At 37.5% G+C, this 20,704-nt stretch overlaps 1 protein-coding gene across 2 annotated transcripts in view; it reads left to right on the top strand.

The window, feature by feature from the left end:
* SPECC1L (sperm antigen with calponin homology and coiled-coil domains 1 like) overlaps positions 1-20,704 on the top strand; it is a 65,975-nt gene that overhangs the window by 19,455 nt on the left and 25,816 nt on the right. For both annotated transcript variants that reach the window (XM_065033145.1, XM_065033144.1), the window contains exons 3-10: positions 23-182; positions 945-2,578; positions 4,382-4,589; positions 11,518-11,591; positions 12,062-12,237; positions 14,023-14,186; positions 15,865-15,956; positions 19,846-19,936. In XM_065033145.1, the coding sequence (XP_064889217.1) occupies positions 23-182; positions 945-2,578; positions 4,382-4,589; positions 11,518-11,591; positions 12,062-12,237; positions 14,023-14,186; positions 15,865-15,956; positions 19,846-19,936 (2,599 nt within the window). The remainder of the gene's footprint in view (positions 1-22; positions 183-944; positions 2,579-4,381; positions 4,590-11,517; positions 11,592-12,061; positions 12,238-14,022; positions 14,187-15,864; positions 15,957-19,845; positions 19,937-20,704) is intronic.

Here is a 20,704-nt window from a genome sequence, read left to right as displayed (position 1 = left end):
CTGCTGCTTCCCTTTCTTTCAGACAAAGAGTAATGATGACCTCTTAGCGGGGATGGCTGGTGGTGGAGCAGTGACAATGACCAATGGTGTCAAGGCAAAGAAGAACACTTGTGTATCAACAGCATCTTCAGCTTCAGGGCCAGCCATGAACAGTCTGGAAAATAAACCCAAAACTATTGCAGGTAAATTGATATATTGATCATTAAAGACAGTAGTTGGGTGGCTTTTTATTTTCCTGTTATGTATTGAGGATCCAGGCTGCATAATGAAGTGGTCAGTAAGGCCATGGTCAGATCAACTCCTGTGCTCTTTTCCTGTTTTTCAGTAATAGAATTGCCTTTTTGGAGGGTGTTCCTTCTAATTTTTTTCAATACTGATTATGCAAGTACCATATAAAACTGGATCATATAATTAATTTAGAGAATCATAGATTTGTCTAAAATAATTTAATTTGTCTAAAAAAAATTCATGCCACAAGCACTAAATCTTTAAAATGTGATCACTTGTTGCAGTCATCAGTTGCAGTCAATTGACTTTCATTTGGGGGATTCATAATACGCAGTTCATCACTTCAAAGCTTGCATGCAAATCTACTCAAAAGAGAGACAAATTTGAACTCATAGAAATAGCACTGCTGCAGTTTTTGGACAATTTAACAGAAGCTGTTGAAGACAAGAAAAGAAACTTGCAAATGTTAAACTTTAAGGTCTAACTCATTTTCAAAATGCTACTAAAGCATAGCAATTGGTAAAGTATGTATCAATTAAAATCTGATTACACTGTTTCACGATTAAGGTCATATAAATGTTTACTCTAAATTTTAGGAAATGTGTTTACTAGTGTGAATCAGAAATCAGCCACTGTATTGCTGATACAAAATACAGAGTCTTCTATTACAATACTGTATTTTAAATTAATTTTCCTAACTTTCAAAAAACATATAGGTACAAGTTCCACAACTAAGCGTAGCACTTCATCTGGAAATAAAGAGTCAAGCTCTTCTAGAGAAAGAATACGCGATCGTTCTCGTTTAAGCCAGAGCAAAAAGCTCCCTTTGACTGGACAGGGGACCAATGATACGGTACTGGCAAAACGCTCCCGTAGTCGCACCAATCCAGAATCGGACATTCGAATGAGCAAGTCCAAATCGGACAATCAAATCAGTGACAAAGCTGCGTTGGAAGCAAAGGTGAACGATCTTTTGACATTAGCAAAAACTAAAGATGTGGAAATCTTGCATCTGCGGAATGAACTAAGGGATATGCGTGCTCAGCTGGGACTTAACGAAGATCAGCTTGAAGGTGATGAAAAATCTGAAGAAAAAGAGGCCACTGTTGTCCATCAGCCAACTGATGTAGAGTCTACGTTGCTACAGCTACAGGAGCAAAACACTGCCATCCGAGAAGAGCTCAACCAGCTGAAGAATGAGAATCGAATGTTAAAAGACCGACTAAATGCATTAGGGTTTTCTTTGGAGCAAAGGCTGGACAACTCTGAAAAACTCTTTGGCTATCAGTCTTTGAGTCCAGAGATTACAGCTGGCAACCACAGTGATGGTGGTGGTACTCTGACATCTTCGGTGGAAGGTTCTGCTCCCGGATCAATGGAAGACTTGTTAAGTCAGGATGAAAACACTTTGATGGACAATCAACATAGTAATTCCATGGATAATTTAGACAGTGAGTGCAGTGAAGTTTATCAGCCACTGACATCAAGTGATGATGCCTTAGACGCTCCATCATCTTCGGAGTCTGAAGGTGTACCGAGTATAGAAAGATCTAGGAAGGGAAGCAGTGGCAATGCAAGTGAAGTGTCCGTAGCTTGTCTGACAGAACGGATACATCAGATGGAAGAGAATCAACACAGTACAGCTGAAGAGCTCCAAGCCACGCTTCAAGAGCTTGCAGATTTGCAACAAATAACGCAAGAGCTAAACAGTGAGAATGAAAGACTTGGAGAAGAAAAAGTAATCCTTATGGAATCTTTGTGCCAGCAAAGTGACAAGTTAGAACACTTCAGCCGTCAGATCGAGTATTTTCGGTCCCTTTTAGATGAACACCATATTTCATATGTCATTGATGAAGATATGAAAAGTGGTCGCTACATGGAGTTAGAGCAACGTTACATGGACCTTGCAGAGAATGCTCGGTTTGAGCGAGAGCAGCTGTTAGGTGTTCAGCAGCACTTGAGTAACACTTTGAAGATGGCAGAACAAGACAACAAGGAGGCCCAAGAAATGATAGGGGCATTAAAAGAAAGAAATCACCACATGGAACGGATAATTGAGTCAGAGCAGAAGAGCAAAACGGCAATAGCATCTACTTTAGAGGAGTACAAAGCCACGGTGGCCAGTGACCAGATTGAGATGAACAGGCTGAAAGCTCAGTTAGAGCATGAAAAGCAGAAAGTGGCTGAGTTGTATTCTATACACAACTCCGGAGACAAGTCAGATATACAAGATTTGCTGGAGAGCGTCAGGCTGGATAAAGAAAAAGCAGAGACTTTGTGCAGTAGTCTGCAAGAAGAGCTGGCACACGCCCGCAATGATGTCAATCGATTGCAAGATGCCATTGCTAAGGTAGTATTTAAAGCAAACTGTTGTATTTTAACATCCCATACACACCATGACTCACTGTTGGTCACTGTGGCTCTTTTAGAAGTAAAGGATTAATAATGAGGTTAATCAGATTGCAGTAGTGTTAGGACTGATTACTTTCTCTTAACCTTTGTTATGAAAATTACAGAAGCCTTTTAGAAAATTATATAAATACATTCAACCACAGGATAACTGTTGGGTTACTTTTTCTAATACTGGTATTTAAATTCCGCAACTTATTTCAAAGGCTAAAACTTAAACAATATTTAAGATATTATATGAATTTTGTACTCAAATTGCATGCCTTCTGCAAGAGTTTCAAGGAGCTGGTGCCAGACTGGTGGAAGAGGGATGTCACTGAGAAAGTACTAGGAGTCAAAGTTTGAGATATAAGCCAGGTATTGAGATAATATTTTCAAGTTTCAGCTTATTCAGGTTGGTTCAGTTAACTTGCAATAAACTGATGCTAAAGAAAGCAGAAAAGTGTCTTCGTTCTCCAGTCAAGAAATGAGTCATTTTTAGGTATAAAAAGACTTTACCCAGTTTAATTTAATTTACTGAACACATATTTTAGTTTTAAAGGGAGGAAAAAAAGCGCTTTTAAACAGTTAATATTAAATACGGAAAATTCACATAGTTTTTTTTACTAATGATCCATCCAGGAGCAGTGTGCTGATTGGTTTTTGGATCAACATGTGTATTTCTAATTCTGGAACAGCTCTTTTGACTCAAATAGAACTAATTTATCTAGTAAAAGCATTTACCATAATTTAATATAAAAATAAGGATCATAAAATTTATTGAATAACTTTATGCATTTAAAGGTGTATCTTCCTGCTAAGACAATTTATGCTAAATCTAATGTCTGAACTTTGTATTAGTTGCAAATCAACGTTAGTCATGGTCACTAGCCAGTTAGAATCAACCTTCATTTGGAAGGAAAGAAAATATATATAATTTTAATTATTAAAGATGGGTAGTGCTATTAAAATAAAAAATACTGAAACAGTGATTTAGAGCAGGGCATTTTGTGGATTAAAATTGGTACATGACTGTTTTGACCCACCAGGAAGCCACGACCTAATTTCTCTTGTTTTTCTGACAGCCTGTTTTTGCTGTTGGGCACAGGGGTTAATGTTACTGTGCCTCTGATCCCAGCTTGTTGCTTACATTGCAGTTTCATGAGGCAGGATAAAATAGTCTCACTGCTCCTGAAAGGGAGAACTCTACCTCTTCCTTTCCCTGTTCCTTTTAATTCAGTTCAATAGCTTGTAAGACTCCTCTGGGAACTGTAATACTTCAGCTCACCAACACATTTCACACACAAATGTGAATCCTGCTACTTAGTTAAGGAAATGAATCATCTCACAGGCCCAGCAAGCAGTACAATCAATGCACAGAAGAGAGCAGGCTTTTTTTTTGGGCAAGAGAAAGAAAGAGTAACAAGTTTCCCCTACCACCCTTTGGCAGGTAGATGTTAAGTCAGATCAGCTGCTCATGAAACCACAGCCTTGGTGCTCTAGTATTGTTGTTTCACCTGAATACAGGATACTGCTGTTAGAGGAGCTGGGGAATGCTCATATATTCAGCTTGGGAATAAAAGAGTTTAACTCTGGTTCTGGAAAATACTTGCACCTGAACAATACTTTTTTTTAAAGGCTTACACTTGACTTCTTGTCCCATACATTTTTGTGGTTGGAGAAATATATTGTAAATATGGGAGTTAAAAAATTAAAAGTGTGTTTTAAAATGCAGCCAATGTGGTTATGATATGTTCTTTTTCAGGTTGAAGATGAATACAGAGCGTTCCAAGAAGAAGCCAAGAAACAAATTGAAGATCTCAATGTGGCTCTAGAAAAACTTCGGACAGAACTAGATGAAAAAGAGACTGAGAGAAGTGACATGAAGGAAACTATCTTTGAGCTGGAGGATGAAGTAGAGCAGCATCGTGCTGTGAAGCTTCATGACAATCTCATCATATCTGATTTGGAGAGTAAGTGTTACGAGTTCCTCTTGTGAGAGAAATGGTAAATCAAGAACAGCTGAAGTAGAATGTTGTAATAGTGAAAATCTCTTCACTTGGCTTTCATATGTCTGAATTCAAGTCAGACCAGGCTTAGCAGAACACCCCATACACACTGGGGAAAAAATCAAGTTGGCTTTGCTTTTCCTGTCCTGGGAGTAGTTGGTGTTGGAATGAAAACCTGTGAATTGAGCATAAATATGAAATCTGATAATGCTGTTTTCAAGTTGTTTTTCAAAGCAGAAGAACGTGTAATTACAGACTTAATAATAGTGTGCTCCTTGGGCATTGTGGAGACTGGGTGATTGATTTAGTGTTTTGTTGCCTTTATTTTTTTTTTCCCAGAATGCTCTCTTTTTTGACTGCCCAAATATTAGGAGTTACCAGGTAGCCTGAGAATGTGTGAAACTAGTGATTTCTTCCACCTGAAGAAAGGTGTTTTTAGTGGAGAAATGAGTGATGGAGGCCCTGAAAGATACAAATGTCAGAGCTGACTTGGCAATGCCAATATATCATATATCTCTTTCTGTGTGGTTTTGCTCAAGTCATGAGACTGATCTGTGAACCTAAATATGAATCTCACAAACATCAAGCAAGCTAAAATAAAACCTTATCTGTTGACTCTTGCCACCGCACAAGAAACGGTCGGGGCTTATAATGAATTTCGTGTTTACTGTATGGGTGTCTAGCTGTCTGTGCCTTAGTTTTCTCTCTGATCTTCAAGACCTGCTCAGACATTCCTGCCACAGGCTGGTATTCTGCAATTAGTCTCAGTCTAAATAAGAACTTGGGCAGCTGTGTCCTGGCAGGCTGTATTTGCACAGTGCTACTTACTGAATTCAAGCATCTGCTATTCTTCCGTGGTATACAAAGACTAAAGATTGCAAAAAAACACAAAGCATAACCACTTAACAGTAAGGGAAATATTCATAGAAAGGGTTTTAAATGAGTCTACTTTCCAGAAAAGGTAGTGTCTTAAGCAAAAATATTGGTTATTCAACTGAAACTCACTGTCTTCAGACATGCAGCTGTCAGCTTGGTTTCCCTAAGTAACCCATCTGTATCTTGAAATGCAATCCCTGTTTCTCTTTACAAATTGCTTTAGGTTTTTATTCCGTGTTTGGTTTTGTGGTAGATCGGTTTTGTTTGAGTTTTCTCTTTCTGTCCCAAACCCAAAGACAGACATTTATTTGGGAGCAGGAGCTCAGACACCTGGTTAGTGGCTCTGACTTTGTTCCTGAAGTAATTTCATAGCAAAGTCTTAAAAAGGTTGAACACTTTTCTACTTGCGTTGTTTTGTCTGTTAACGGAAATACATTCATACAGAAAACACCACCACAGTCAAGTAAACTTTTATGTATCTGCTTAGTAATACCTGATTACAAGGTAGGTCTAATTTTTAGATGCTTTCGGGGTACAAAGTAGCTGCCAGATATTTCACCTAAAAATACCGTGACAGTCTCTGTTACTCATCACTTGGAATAGTTAGGAAAATGCAGCTGTACTAGCTGATGGCCTTGTGCGAACTTTAGGGAAGAAGCTGTGTTTTAGTTATAGGCAGGGAGGAGAGTGGCATCTAGTGGCAGTAAGAAAGGATGGCACCCGAAGAATAGTATAAACTTAACAAAAAAATCAGTCTTTCTCTGACCACTTTAAAACACTCTTCATTATTAACCCTTGCGCAGGAGTTTCTTGGTGGTAGCCTCTAAGCAGTGATGGCAGAGAACAGCATCTCAGAAAATCTGGGACTCGGAGGTAGCATGCAACATGTAAAAGACACAATTTTAATCATTTGTATTGAAGTGACAGAAAAGCACATCCTAGGAGTACTAAGTTATCTTATGCTGATCAGACTTTTGGTCAGTTTTGTATTCTCACAGCCAAATGTACAATACCTGTGCTTTTAAATGTGAAGAATTTGGTATAGGTTTAGATGTTATAAAGCATTAGTTAGCAGAAGGGTAGTTTTGCAGCCTGAATAACAAAGTGTAATAAAGAACCGTAAGGGTTTTCTTTAGCAAACTTGTATTTTAGATTTTAAAATATGAGGAAATCTAACCTACCCCTTGAGGAGCGAATTTGCCTAATGACGAAGTTACTGAGTGACTGAAGGTGATGGGAAGACAACTGATAGATAAGTGATAGAAAATTATCACTTAAAGAATTCACAAAAGATGGACTTTACATTTAGGAGAGAGGTGTTTCATAAATGAGGTGGTGAGTGTTTATTCCATTTAATGGTTAATCAACACCGATAGTAATGTAGGAATGTGAAATGTTCTAGTGCTAATACTTAGGGCAGACTTTATTATGGGCTTTCCCAACACCAGAAAGAATCGTAACAAACATACAACCAAACATTTCTCACAGTAATCTAAATATTGAACTGTCACATTTTAGCTGTTAATGTGTCTACCTGCAGAATCTGGGATCTCTTTGATGTGAGCAGTAGGATGTAAATCACATTGATTAAAAACATACAGTGTGATCCTGGTGTCCATCCAGATGCACAGGAACTGGTGGAAACAGAAGTTTTAAGCGTAGTGCTTCTGTATTGTATCTAAAAAGTCTAAGAAATATTAAAATAACCTGTAGGTTTTATATCCTCACTGGCAGGACGGGCTGGCAGTTGTTGCACTAGATGGCGTGTTTCCTCTGGTTTTCATTTCTGGCTTCAATAAAACATTCAGCAGTCAGCCAAGCTGTCACATCAGTCATCTTTGATGACTAAGAGGAAAAAAGAAACCTATTTTTCTTCGAAGCACTTAATAAGAGTTTGTGAGGAAATTTTTTCAGAGAACTTCGCCTCCTGATTCTGCAGAACATTGTTATTTGTAGGTTATGTTAGCTCATTGTTTGTCAAATGTTTCTTCTGAAGCCTGAAAATACTCCTTGTGTGTTCACTTAGCACAAGGTGCATGTGCTAGACATAGCAGTTCTCTTGGCCTGTAACTATTTAAGTCAGTAAATTTTTTGGGCAGGGGTTGGTGAGCAAGGAGGTTGATAAATTCAGTGTTCAGTGAATAACTAGTTCTTATGGAGCTGACAGTATTAGTTTGTAATTTAGGTGTATCTCGAGCTTTGGTATATTTGTAATCAGTGTCTCTTACTTATATAAGGAAGCTGTAATTCTTAAAATATCTGTAATGCTGACACTAGCCTGTGTAGATGTGATTATACTGGGATAGCCATTTCTATGCTAAAAAGTCAAAATGCTATCCTAGTATAAGGCAAACCAATGTAACTAGTACAGAAAGTGCAAGAATGTCCATTGTGGATTTACCTGTGTTAGGATTACTTGATTTAACATTGCTTATCAGGATTGTAATGTAATTTCTTGAAACTACTATGCATATCTGAATATTGTAAGGTTTTAGTCTTTCTCCCCACCCCCCCGCAACCCAAGACTACTGAAGTTAAACAATTGAGTGTTGATACTAATTTTTATTTCAAAGTGATAAATTCTAACTGCTTATTAATAGAGTTACAGATATAGAATACAGTGATAGTTTTTCTCTGGCAGCCTTACAAAGTTCAGATGATATCATAGTTTCTTCCTCAAACCTCCGGTCATAGTTGTAATGTTTTTCTTTAGCATTTGTAGTCTGCATTTCTCATAATTCAGTTTACTACCTTTTAAAAAGTAAAGAATTGTCAAGCTGTCGTTTAAATCAATATAGTTTTGTAAAATGTAGACATGATTTAATCCTGCCGTAAAACTCCAGCAGCTTGCTGATGTGCCATCTTTCATTGTCCTGTTCATTCATCAGAATGGTCTCCTTGTTCTTCATTTATCCTCAACATGAGTTACTTTTCCTTTTATCTTGGTCCTCTTTATTGTTTATGCTCCTTAAAAGGAGGAGTCTGGAGTCAGGAGTACCTGTCCTACCATGCTGAAAAGTGCAGGAGGAAGGGGGTTGTGGAGGTTGTGAGGATGCAGAAAGGAAGGATCCCATGAGGCGGGTGTCCACAGGATTGCTGCCTTTGCGCCTATTTTGGCTACTTGAATTTTCAGGTTGTAACTGGTGGCACAGTGTGAAGAATGGAGTCCGGGCTGTAGACGTGAAATCACTTACCTAAGTCTTAATTTCTCACTAGGCTTTAAATTCAGTTGCAATTTGGTAGTTCTTGTCACTTCTCTATCTCTCTGTTTTTTTTAAATCTCTTCAATTGATTGGGAGAGGAGGGTATTTCCAACATCTGCTGTCAAATGCTCTGTATTGTTTATAGTAACTGCAGAATATTCAGACCATTGTGTTTTACTTCAAAGTATAAATATACTAAAACTTAATGGTGCGTTTCATATCTCACAAAAGCTCAAAACAATGGCATTACACAAGCTTTAACACTGAGTGCATTTATAGTTTCTGGTTTGTGGTTATTTTATATGGACTATAGCTTGCTTTTAGTAGTAGAAGAAATTTTATTTTCAAAACCACATTTTCTTGGCACTGTCTTTGAAAGAGAAAATGGTCATTCACTAGATTTTGTTTCAGAATACTACTGGAAGCTTTTTAGGGCATATTGACTTGCTGTGACTCTTGAAAGTGATCTAATCTGCAGTGGTTTTTTAGCATGTATTTAAAGGAAAAAAGCACGGGGAGGGGGAGCGACTTTATAACTTTGACCTAAACCTGGCATCTTGGTGCTGACTTTAGCTCAAACAAGTTATGTATACAGAGACAAGCTAAAAATGGGGGGGCTTTGCTTAAATATCATGGTAGCATGAGATTTGATTGGTATGCTGTGTTAAGCTTGTCTTCAAAGCTTAAAGATCAGTTGGATACATCTTGAAAGGTGAAGTCTTGCAAGGAGGAGATAAATACAGAAATATCTGTCTAACTTTAGTGTTTCAACTTTTCCAAGCCTGAAAAGTTATAATGTTTTCAAGCTAACTGAGTTTTATATCATTCTTGTAAAGAAATCAGCTGTAACATTATGAGCCTCTGTGCTAGGGACTGTTGAGGCAAAATGCAAGTATTTCTTCTGACGAAGAAATAAAATGTAATTCCATGGCTGAAAAATTATAAACACAGCTGAGGCTCCTGAATGTACACAACAGCATCAATCAGTTAATTCTGTCCTTAGTCTTTGTTGCATCTGATTTAAACATTTTGAAGTGCTTACTGTTTTCCATGTAGTCTGCTCTAGCCTCATTTTTATTGTTAATAAAAATCCTTTGACAAAAGATTAGGAGTACTGAAGGTACAGGCTTACTTGGGAAGACATTGGTAGGTATTGGCAGAACAAGTAAACATGAATAAACCCTGGTTTACTGGGTTTACTGAGACCTGATAGCCAAATAAAAGCACTGGCGAGTTTTTCATGTCAGAAAATGAGAGCCACAAAACTCACTGTATCAGTCTCCTTGTACGAACATATATACCTATATCTTCTGACTGTTCAAACATTTATTATGCAGTTCCATAGATTTTTGCCAAGGTTGTTTGTTTGTACGTTTGTTCATTTTCTTTTTTGTAGCAAGAGCATTGCTAATATTCAGGAAAAATATTTGTTTCCAGCAAGTCTTGCCCCTCAGTTCCAGCAGGACAGGGAACTGTGGGAGAGAGTCCAGCACAGGGCAACAAAGATGCTGAAGGGAGTGGAGCATCTCCCTGCTGAGGAAAGGCTGAGGGAGCTGGGGCTCTGGAGCTTGGATGAGACTGAGGGGTGACCCTATTAATGTTTACAAATATGTAAAGGGTAAGTGTCATGAGGATGGAGCCAGGCTCTTCTCGGCGACAACCAATGGTAGGACAAGGGGTAATGGGCTCAAAGTAGAACACAAAAAGTTCCACTTAAATTTGAGAAGAAACTTCTTCTCAGTGAGGGTGGCAGAGCCTGGAACAGGCTGCCCAGGGGGGTTGTGGAGCCTCCTACTCTGGAGACATTCAAAACCCGCCTGGACACCTTCCTGTGTAACCTCATCTGGGTGTTCCTGCTCTGGCGGGGGGATTGCACTGGATGAGCTTTCCAGGGCCCTTCAACCCCTGACATTCTGGGATTCTGTGAATGAACCTGAACAAAAAAATGCGTTCAGTCACTTGACCCATCATTTTTATAGTTTGGAAACAGCTACATGATGCTATAGAAATAAAATCATCCTAGAATCCAAAGATCAGTGAAGTGACACATTAATTAGAAATTTATGCAGTGTACTTATTCATTAGTTGCTTAATTATAACAACGGTCAATCACATTGTCCTTGTGTATTGAATAAAGTAGCAAATGAATAATAGTTGCAGCAGCCAGTCTGTCAGACGCCACATGGTGACCACGTTGTGTTCCCTTTTGTGTAGCTGCTGACAGATTTAAGGAACCATCTCCTTTATAACATGATCTCATAGACTGTTTGTCCTTTTGCTGTAAATATAGCTTATTTCAACTCTAAACGGTAGCTTGATAGACAAGAATGTTAGATTCTTGAGGATGTGAGTAGAGTTTTCTCTCGGTTGAAGGCATGGCTGTGAGTGTTATGTCAGCTGCTTTGTGACGGGGAGTAAATTGTGAATCAAAGGGTTCATGTAGCTGCAGCTTATGTTTGAAGAGGGAAAACCCCCAGACATCCATGTGTTTAGGTTCCTTCCATATTAAATTCCCTACTTTGTTTATTGCTTTGTCATTTTAATATTGTGAAGGGTAGAGAAGAGACTGGGATTTGTATAAGAGTCAAGATTGCTTATGCTGTTCCCCTCACCAGTCACAGAGAAGTATGTGCCTATTTTTGTTTTCTGTCAAAGTATTTCTGCTCATACTATTTTTCTGCAGCTGGTTTTGGTTATAAATGTGGATTTTCTGAGTAAGTTTTTTAAAATATTTGCACGTTGTTTCAGTTACTCCTTTTTAAGTAAATAGATCAGAGATTAAGATTTTACAGCTAATTTTACTTTATTTCCAGATACAGTTAAAAAGCTTCAGGACCAAAAGCATGACATGGAAAGAGAGATAAAGAATCTTCACAGGCGACTCCGGGTAGGTTAAAACCTAAAAACTCGATAAATTGTAAACTCAGACTGTCGTAAGACCTGCATGTGAAATTGTGAAAAGGTAATATGATGAGATGTAATGCCATTAAAATAATTACGTCTGAGAGGCAGGCATGATATGGATATGTGTTTACTAACCTACATAAGCTAAAGAATTAACGTCTGAAAAAGTTTGTGAGAAAATGTTTTGTGCCTTCTGATGCATAGCTTAATATTATTTTTTCCCCTCCACTTTAAACATTTTGATTCTAGAAGGAAATTTGTGACCTTGGAAGTCTAGTTGCTTCCAGCAAAATTTCTTTAATTTAGCTTCTAAGTTAGGTTGTGCCTAATGCCAGAGATGATGGCCTTTGTTATTCCTGTAAATTGTTTCCTGTAATATCACAGGGAAATATGAATAATAAGGCTAACTTTTATTTTTATGCCTTATATGTTTAAACTGTTATTTACTTATAGGAGGAGTCAGCAGAATGGCGTCAGTTCCAAGCAGATCTACAGACTGCAGTGGTTATAGCAAATGATATAAAGTCTGAGGCCCAGGAGGAGATAGGAGACCTGAAGCGTAGGTTACATGAAGCTCAGGAGAAAAATGAGAAGCTTACTAAAGAGTTGGAGGAAATAAAGTCACGCAAGTATGCAAAAAACAACAGTGATATTGTCTCTTTTGTACGGTATGGGACGATTTTGGAAATCCAGTATCCTGACTGTTATTGAGACTCTAGAAGTTCATAAATGCTCTCACTGTGAGGATCTGAATTTCAACAAGCTGCTTTACGGAGGCTTTCAGGGGTCAAAGTAGGGGAACTTCTAAGAACAATATTTGTTTCTGTATACGATGTACTTAATCCATTCAAGAATATTCAGTCTGGTGCTTTTGCAAAACCAGGTTGAAGTGAAGGATTTTTGCTGTTTTAACAGCTGAGTATGATTTAGCTTACCTCCGTGTGAAAAACAAGCAGTGTTGGCTTTTCTGTACCATCATTGACACTTTGTATTAGCAGCCAAGGCTTTTGGTATGCTTGGAAATACAGCTGGATTTTTTTACCTCAAAAGAAACCTTTCTCTAATTCTGCATATACCTTGTACTCTTTTCCTTCCACTGATAATTGTTTCTGGAAATAATTAGAGACGCTCTGCGTATGTTTTTAAGAAAAACAATTCCAATTGTGATGCATTGTGGTTTGAATTAGGTGCTACAGTTATTTAGAAATTGAGTTATATGTCTTTCAGAAGTATGAAAGTCCTCAAATCCATGGAAAAGGAACATTTTGGACAGCGCCATTTGAATCCTAACTACATTGCCTCTAGGGAATGAATACATGTATAGCTTACAATTACAGTAATAATGTTTGTGATTTGTATATATTTTCCACATTCATGGGCATTTCATAGGATACATGGCACTCCACCCAGTATCCGGTAGGATAGGAGATAGTGCAGACTGTGGAACTTGGCAAAAAGGTGATGGTAGGAAGAACAGACTGGTTACACTGAAAAAGGAAAATTACCTGGATGAATGAGTCATGGGTGTAAGGCATCTTGTCTCGAGTAAGGTCACCAAGCTAAGTAATATGAACAATTTGTACTAATACATTTCAGCCAGAATTGTAATTGTTCAATTACTGCTTGCAAGTGAACTTTTGAGGTTACAGCTGCACTTTTGAAAATAGAATTGGCTTGCTGATTCTGGTCAGTGTACTCATTATTATCTATACACAAGCATCTTTTGACATTTAATTCACTGCAGACGAAGAGGCAACTGAATCAGATTCCTTGGAGGTGGTATAGCTCCTATATTGGAGGGGAGGAGGTAGGAATGTCTATTATAGTGTCTGAAACAAAAATCAGGCAATGTTTAATTATTGCAGATGGTAGAAAATAGGTTTCTTTAAATCTTTCTTGTCTTGTGACACTGAGTACAATAACCACCATAAATATTCTGCACTAAAAATATATATTTTTCCAAAACTGTTTCATATGCTGCCTAAAGGTGAATGCCAGAAATGGATTCTTACCTCCTTAGTATTCATTTAAATTGTTTTCTGTTTATGCAGTAGAAAAAAATTCTCCCCTCTGATCTGATTATTTTCATATGAAATGGTGAAATACTCAAGGCTCATTTTTTTTTCATCCATGTGTACATGTGTTTGTGTTTGAGACAGGAGCAGAAATTAAGCCTTAAATCAAGTATTGATTTGATAGAATTTTCACCTGGTGCTTAAGCTCTATTGATAACAAATAGCAAGAATTTAGGTTGATAATGTATTTCTAAATTAAAGCAGAAAGAAAATTAGGTTAATGTAATGATGTATTCGGACCATAGATTTTAATTTGGCTTCAACTTTGTGTTGATTTTTTAAGCCTTTACGCATTAAAATGTTTTTTAAATGCTTAAATGGGCTACATATTGATTTCAGGCAGGAAGAGGAACGTGGTCGAGTGTACAATTACATGAATGCTGTAGAGAGAGATTTGGCAGCTCTGAGACAAGGAATGGGCCTGAGTCGCAGATCATCCACCTCCTCGGAGCCAACTCCTACTGTGAAAACACTCATCAAGTCATTTGACAGTGCCTCCCAAGGTAATTACTTTCAACCAGTGTAGCAGCTGTGCCAAGTTACGGTTTTGCATCTGTTGACATGGATACTTCTAATGGCCTAGCTAATTCAAATATAAGTTTTATTGCACTGTCGTGACCTATAAGTGATGGCTCAAACAAACCAACCTACGCTAGATTGCACAACAGATCATTCACTGCCAGGAAGTGCAAGCGTCCTTTTTCTGTCTTGTCCTTATTTTTTTTTCTTCACTGTTGCATTGCCAATGACTCATATGCTGAAGGCTTTGATTCAGTGCTGTCGTATATTAGAAATACATAAACACATATTACACACATAATTGTAGCTGGAAGCACAGCCGATTTCAGCCTGACTATTAAAACATGAACTTAATGTGCCAAATTAAGCATTCTAAAAGCCATGTAATAGCTAGAGCCAAGTTTATTTCTTTTAATAACTTACATTCTTATAGTCAAAGCACTTACAAAAGTTAAAAATAAGGTCCAGCCAATATCACCTATTAAAAGATACAGCGAATATTTTCTAAAATGAAGAGAGTCTCGCTGTTGAGACAGTGGATTTCACTATAATTCTTTGACTGTGGAAACAGGTGGTGTCATTCTTTATTGATGACCAGAATATGGAGGAATCCAATTAATTATACTGAAATGAGAAACACTTGAGTTTTAGCTTTGACTGCATATGAGACATTACATGGATTAAAGTATTTCCCTCACCAGGCCTTTTGGTTTTGAATTTCTTTTACAATAAAGTCACTGTAAGTCTCTGATGTAAAAAGGCTTGGCTGGAACTAGACTATATTACCAGAGAGACTTAAAGTATTGTACTGTGCATGGCATATTACTTTTAATTGCTTATCATCTGAATATTTTTTAAGGTACAGCAACATCTCCATATTATTTAGCAGTTCTATTAATAGTTCTGTTTTCACACTTGTTCTCTTTGTTCATAGGTATCTAAAAATGTTTACTTCTCTAGTGTTAATTGTGAAGGTTTTTTTAATCTGTTACTGGATACAGGTATTTTCTTACCAGAGTTAGTTTGGTAAAATGATAAATCACCTCTCCCTGCTTTTTAATCTTCTATTTCAAGCTTCTATTTGCCTTCCTCCTCAGCATTTGTCTAATCATGCTGTTAAATAATCAGATGACTGATACACCAACTCACTATTTGTCTATTTGCATACATATCTAAACACATTATCTGTTTAATCCCAAAATTTCAGGGACTGTCTTATAATATGTAGTACCTGTGGACTTTGATTGGAAATGAGAAAGGAGGAGGAGGTGCTACATGTTTTATCTGTCTTGTCTTACCAGCAGACCCAGGAGCCTGCTACTATCTCTTTAATTATCTGGAGATTAGAGAACTAGTAATGCCATCATTTATATCTGCCAGGGTAGTAGTATCTTGCACATTAGCCTTGTCCACCCCCAGTAAACTGTTTTTACCATGGATGACATATTCAAGACAAAATGTATGTAATTACAGAGGAGTAAATGTGTAAGCATACTTTCAAATGACTTTGCAGTCAGTTACTAGTTGAAATTCTGACAGATGTGATCTGGTAATACCAGTAATGCAAAGCACAAGGCGAGAGTTTGCTGTAACAGCCAGTCTCCCATTTCTCTGCAAAGCAGTGCAATGGTCACGATGGTTTCCTTTCTGTGTTTCTACTAGTTCCAAGCCCCGCTGCTGCCACGATTCCTCGCACTCCCCTGAGCCCAAGTCCCATGAAAACTCCCCCGGCTGCTGCTGTATCCCCTATGCAGGTAGGTGTTTTGTGACAGCACTTAATCCTTCTTTGTAAAGAAAAGCCTTCAAAACTACAGGTGGTAATATACAAAAATTGGCTGACTTTGTGAGGATATAATGATAAAACATTGCCTCAAGTAAGCAATTACTAAAATGTTCAGTCTAACAAAAGAGTCTTTCACTGAGAACCGTGTTGTAAATACAAGATCTGGTATAATTTGGCAGTTCGTGGTTAAATATTCCCAATCCTTACTGTTTCTGTGGTACTGAGAAGCATGGGAGGAAAGCTTGACCTGCATTCCTGCGTTTTGGAGTTGCTCTTTGTCAGTTCTTAGTCCTGTGCCTGGCACGGAAACAGCAGTAATGGGCTGACATGTGCAGAATCTGTCAGCAGTCATTGGTACAGATGTATTCCGTGTTGCTTTTGATGGCAGACCTGAGTAAAGAGGAATGAAGTCACTGGGATTTGATTATTTTAGTTCATTTTCTGCTGACTGAGAGTTCAGCCAGTTGGTGATGGTTCTGTGTATTTTGTCCTGTCCCCTCTGAAGCTTTGTCCGTTTGTCCAGCTGCTACGGAGCCCGGGTACACTGAAATTGCATCATCAGTACCCTAACGCTCAGCTCTATAGGTTGCTGCTAGTTTTATTATCTCATTGGCTGTGTGAAGTGAGATTTTGGCAAAAGCCAACAAGTCTAAGGACAAAGCAGATGGGACCAGATTTGCAAAGAAATATCAAAGAATGTACTGTATGTTTTACTCCTTTAATGTCAGTAATGCTTCTGTTGCCTTCAAGATATTACTAACTAACCCGAAGTACCAAAATGTGATTTGTACTATAGGTCAGCATAATGTTTTGATAATAAATCTTCTCTGTGTGAACTATAGAGTATATATCCATGTTGGCTTTTAGTGCTCAAGGAACAATACCTGAAACAGACTGACTGGTATTCTGTGACCAGGCTAGTGCAGCTTTTATTCATTTGAGTGAATTTAATGAAAGAAAGAGCCTCAAAACAAAGAGAGAGAATTAAATATATTTTGTGAGAGCTTCTGCTGCTTCATGTGGGTCAATCACTCTTGACAGCGATTTTCTAAAGTGCTTAAGTGTGCCAATTTCTCTGACAGATGCTTCTTTCTTACTGATCTTTGTATTTCTGTTTATTTCCGTGCTTATTTATTTACCTGTAAATTAACCATTGACCAAAGTAATCTCTTAGAATACTGCAGACCTTCCCAGGTTTGCAGCTTCTGTCTGATGTTCTTGGTCTGCCAGAATTACTTGAATTTTGAATTCTAAGTCTGGCATAGAACCAAGTCATTAACAGCTGGATACTCGTTAGTGGGAAACGTTGCCTGAAAAACAAAGGGGAGGGTGTGTAAAAAAACCAAAAACAACAAACAAAACCCCAAACCAACCAGCTTCTATTGTCTTTTTGAAGATGGGTGGTTTTCTTGAACGTATTTGTAATTATCCAGAAGACAACTGGGTTTTTTGACCTAAACTGTGTAAATCGTATTTAAATTATACTTTCTGCTCAAGAGAGAAGGGAGTTAGGTTCAAAACCAATTTTTATCATCTTTTGTTCTTTATTTTCCTATTACTGCCTTGTTTTCTACTGTTGTGTTCTGTGCAATTTTGAAAATGTTTTTTGTCAGTGGATTTTGTTCTCTTGGAATTGAAAAGCAAGAGTTTAGTAAGTAGTCACTGTGTGAGTAGACCCACCTATATAACTTCCGTAAGGCTGCAAATTAGGCAAAAGCATAGGCAAGCAGAAAAAAATTCTAACACTTGTAAATTTTTTTAGGAAAAATTATTCTCCAAGAGACTATTACTACTATATCGATAGTGCCAAGTGGAACTAGACAAACATTAGTTGATTCCTTTTCCTGTAATTTGGTGTGTATTAGTCACTACGTTACTATGGCAGTTGTAAGATATGTAATAAGGAACCAGCAACAGGGAAGGTGAGTCCTGTCTGCAGTGTCAACAGGAGCAACAAGACAACAGTTCCTTTTATAACAAGGAGACAAGACCTGTACACAGCAGGTTATCAGGTCAGTAATACGACCGCTTTCTGACGATATCCATAAAGGATGTTTGTTTTTTAAGTGATATCCGAAAGCTGAGAAAGTATATACAGCTCCGTGCCCACTCTGTCCATACCTCTGTTTCCAAGTTCTGCACTACGCTGTCTTTGCAATGATGATCCCAAAGCCAGACAACATGACGAAATGTTTCTCTCAGCCTCATTATTTAATTATCTTAGTGGTTTTCTTTATTTTTTTGCTTTCATCTGCATGTTTAAAGGAATTATCTCTGTCGTCTACATGCAGGGCTTCTGATACATAAAGTGATTAAATTCTTCATGCGATATTTTCAAGTCATATTCTTAGATGGTTGGCAGTTGTTTTCTCCATTTGATTTCTAGCACAAAAGCATAACACTAGTTAGACTCTAAATGATTAAGTAGCCTTGCAATCCTGCCTATGCCACAGGATGCTGCGAAGTATATACAGTTCAATTTTTTTAAATACAATTTTGGATTTGTCTGTCTTGCCTATATGATTTGGCATGAGAAACATCTGACCTGTATTATCTTATGGAAACAAGGCTCCTTTAACCGTCCCATCTAATCTTGGGCCAGATGGAGAGCTGAAAGAGGTCTCAGGATAAACACATTACTAGATTGATTGTGATTAAATGTAGGAATCTAATAGAAAGAATGAAGTGAATAAAGAATCTACTATAATTTGCAATAGACTCTTTGAAATTATTAGTTAAAAAAATAGTAGATGGTTTTCCCTGAATCTTCAGCAATTGAATATGAGTTTCAGTAAGCATCAAGGTAGTTATTGCATTGTACTGTTCATTTGTGTGATGCTAAAATGCCTATTTCAGTCATATTCAGTGGTGGTTGTGTGCAAGACTTAACACATCTGTGAATATGTATTTACACTTTAAGCTGCTAGAAGCCACACATTGCTAAATATTTTACACAAAACTGGCAAAAATTCATTTTGTAGTCAGTTCAGAGCAGACCAGAATTTAAAGTGACCTTAGAAAAAAAAATGTCAAATTTGTAAAGAAATACTTAATGAGATGTTTATTTTCAGTTGCTCACAAAGCATCTCAGTTAAATAGGTGGGAACAAAAGCTGTTGACAGTGAATAAAAACATATTCATTTCAGAAGAGGTTTTTTTGCATTTTAGTTCATGTCACAACACCCAATACACCATTATCCTGATCTGCCAGGAAAAGCCACAAAGCTGTAGAGGCATATGTTAATAACACAAACCAAGCACTAAAATATTGCCAACATATAAGAGGTTGGATTAATGTAAATAAACACATCAAGTTTAACCAGAACAGGTTTGTACAAACAAAATTTAAATTAGGGTGAAAGTTAATACAAAAACTGCAAGAGAATTCACAACCTCAATTTGCAGCACTGGTTTCACAGAATCACAGAATGTCAGGGACTGGAAGGGACCTGGAAAGCTCATCCAGTGCAATCCCCCCATGGAGCAGGAACACCCAGATGAGGTTACACAGGAGGGTGTCCAGGCGGGTTGTGAATGCTTTCCACCAGTCCTCAGGCACCTCTCCCATTTCCCAAGACTTGGCAAAGATGATGGAGAGCGGCTCAGTTTGAGAAACAGGTTTAAGTTTAAAGAAGTAAATGTTACACTCACTATCAATACGTAGTGTGTGTTATTACATTGATTGACAAAAGCAACAGGTAAAGAGGGCATGCCCTTTTTCATTAAGTATTTTTCAAGGTTTTTTCTAGTTATTTGAAATCAATAATAATGTCGCATTTGAGTTTTTAAAACTGATTCCTTAATTCCATATTTGTTTTTTCCTTCAGGCTATGTTTGACACAAGTATTTTTCCATTTCAGAGGCATTCGATAAGTGGACCAATCTCAGCTTCAAAACCCCTTGCTACACTGACAGACAAAAGACCAAGCTACGCTGAAATCCCTGTGCAAGGTATAGATTCAGGTTCATTTAGACTTCTTTTTCAGCAATGCTGCTAGTATTCTTTTTTGTATTTTAGATTGCTTAATATTGGAAGTATTATCATATTATATACTTTCTATTACTGTAATATTTTCATAGAGTCATACAATATTTTGAGTTCGGTTTTTTTACTTGTGTTTCATCAACATGGTGGCACGTCATAAAGATACTTTTTTGCATTTTTAGCAAAACCCTGATTGCATCCTGATAATTCAGCATTATTCTGTCAGTTTTAATGTGCGCGTCAACTGGGATCACTTGCTAAATGAAGACAAACTGATTTCAGGGTCACGTCTTGCAGCTGTCTTAGAGATATTAAAAATACACACCTGTGGGGTTACATTATCTATTGTGTGGGTTGTTTGTTTGTTTTTCCCCCCAAATGAAACAAATATGATGCTTGGTATTACATTGCATGCAAATAACAAAATATAAACTTATTAAATATTACATCTTCAGGAGCCAGATGAAAAAATCGAATTGAATTAAATTGTGTTGATTTATCTGTTTCCCGAGATTTCCCTGTCCTGCAAACTTTGTTTTGTCTCTCAAAACACTATTCACAACGTCCTCTTCCTGTGAGAATGAATGGCTATCATACATTGGGTGTAGCTCTCTGATTTATGCCTGCTTTAGGGTTTGGTCTTTTTTTTGGTAGATGTTTCTCAAGATAATCTCCATATGACTCCAGGCTGAATATTTCCTCTCAATTTGGTATTCCTGAGGTCTGATGCTTTC

The sequence above is a fragment of the Columba livia genome, chromosome 17 (assembly GCF_036013475.1).
Source record: "Columba livia isolate bColLiv1 breed racing homer chromosome 17, bColLiv1.pat.W.v2, whole genome shotgun sequence".
In the NCBI taxonomy this organism is placed as follows: domain Eukaryota; kingdom Metazoa; phylum Chordata; class Aves; order Columbiformes; family Columbidae; genus Columba; species Columba livia.
Note: the sequence above shows the minus strand (reverse complement) of the source record. Positions and strands in the feature narration are given on the sequence as shown.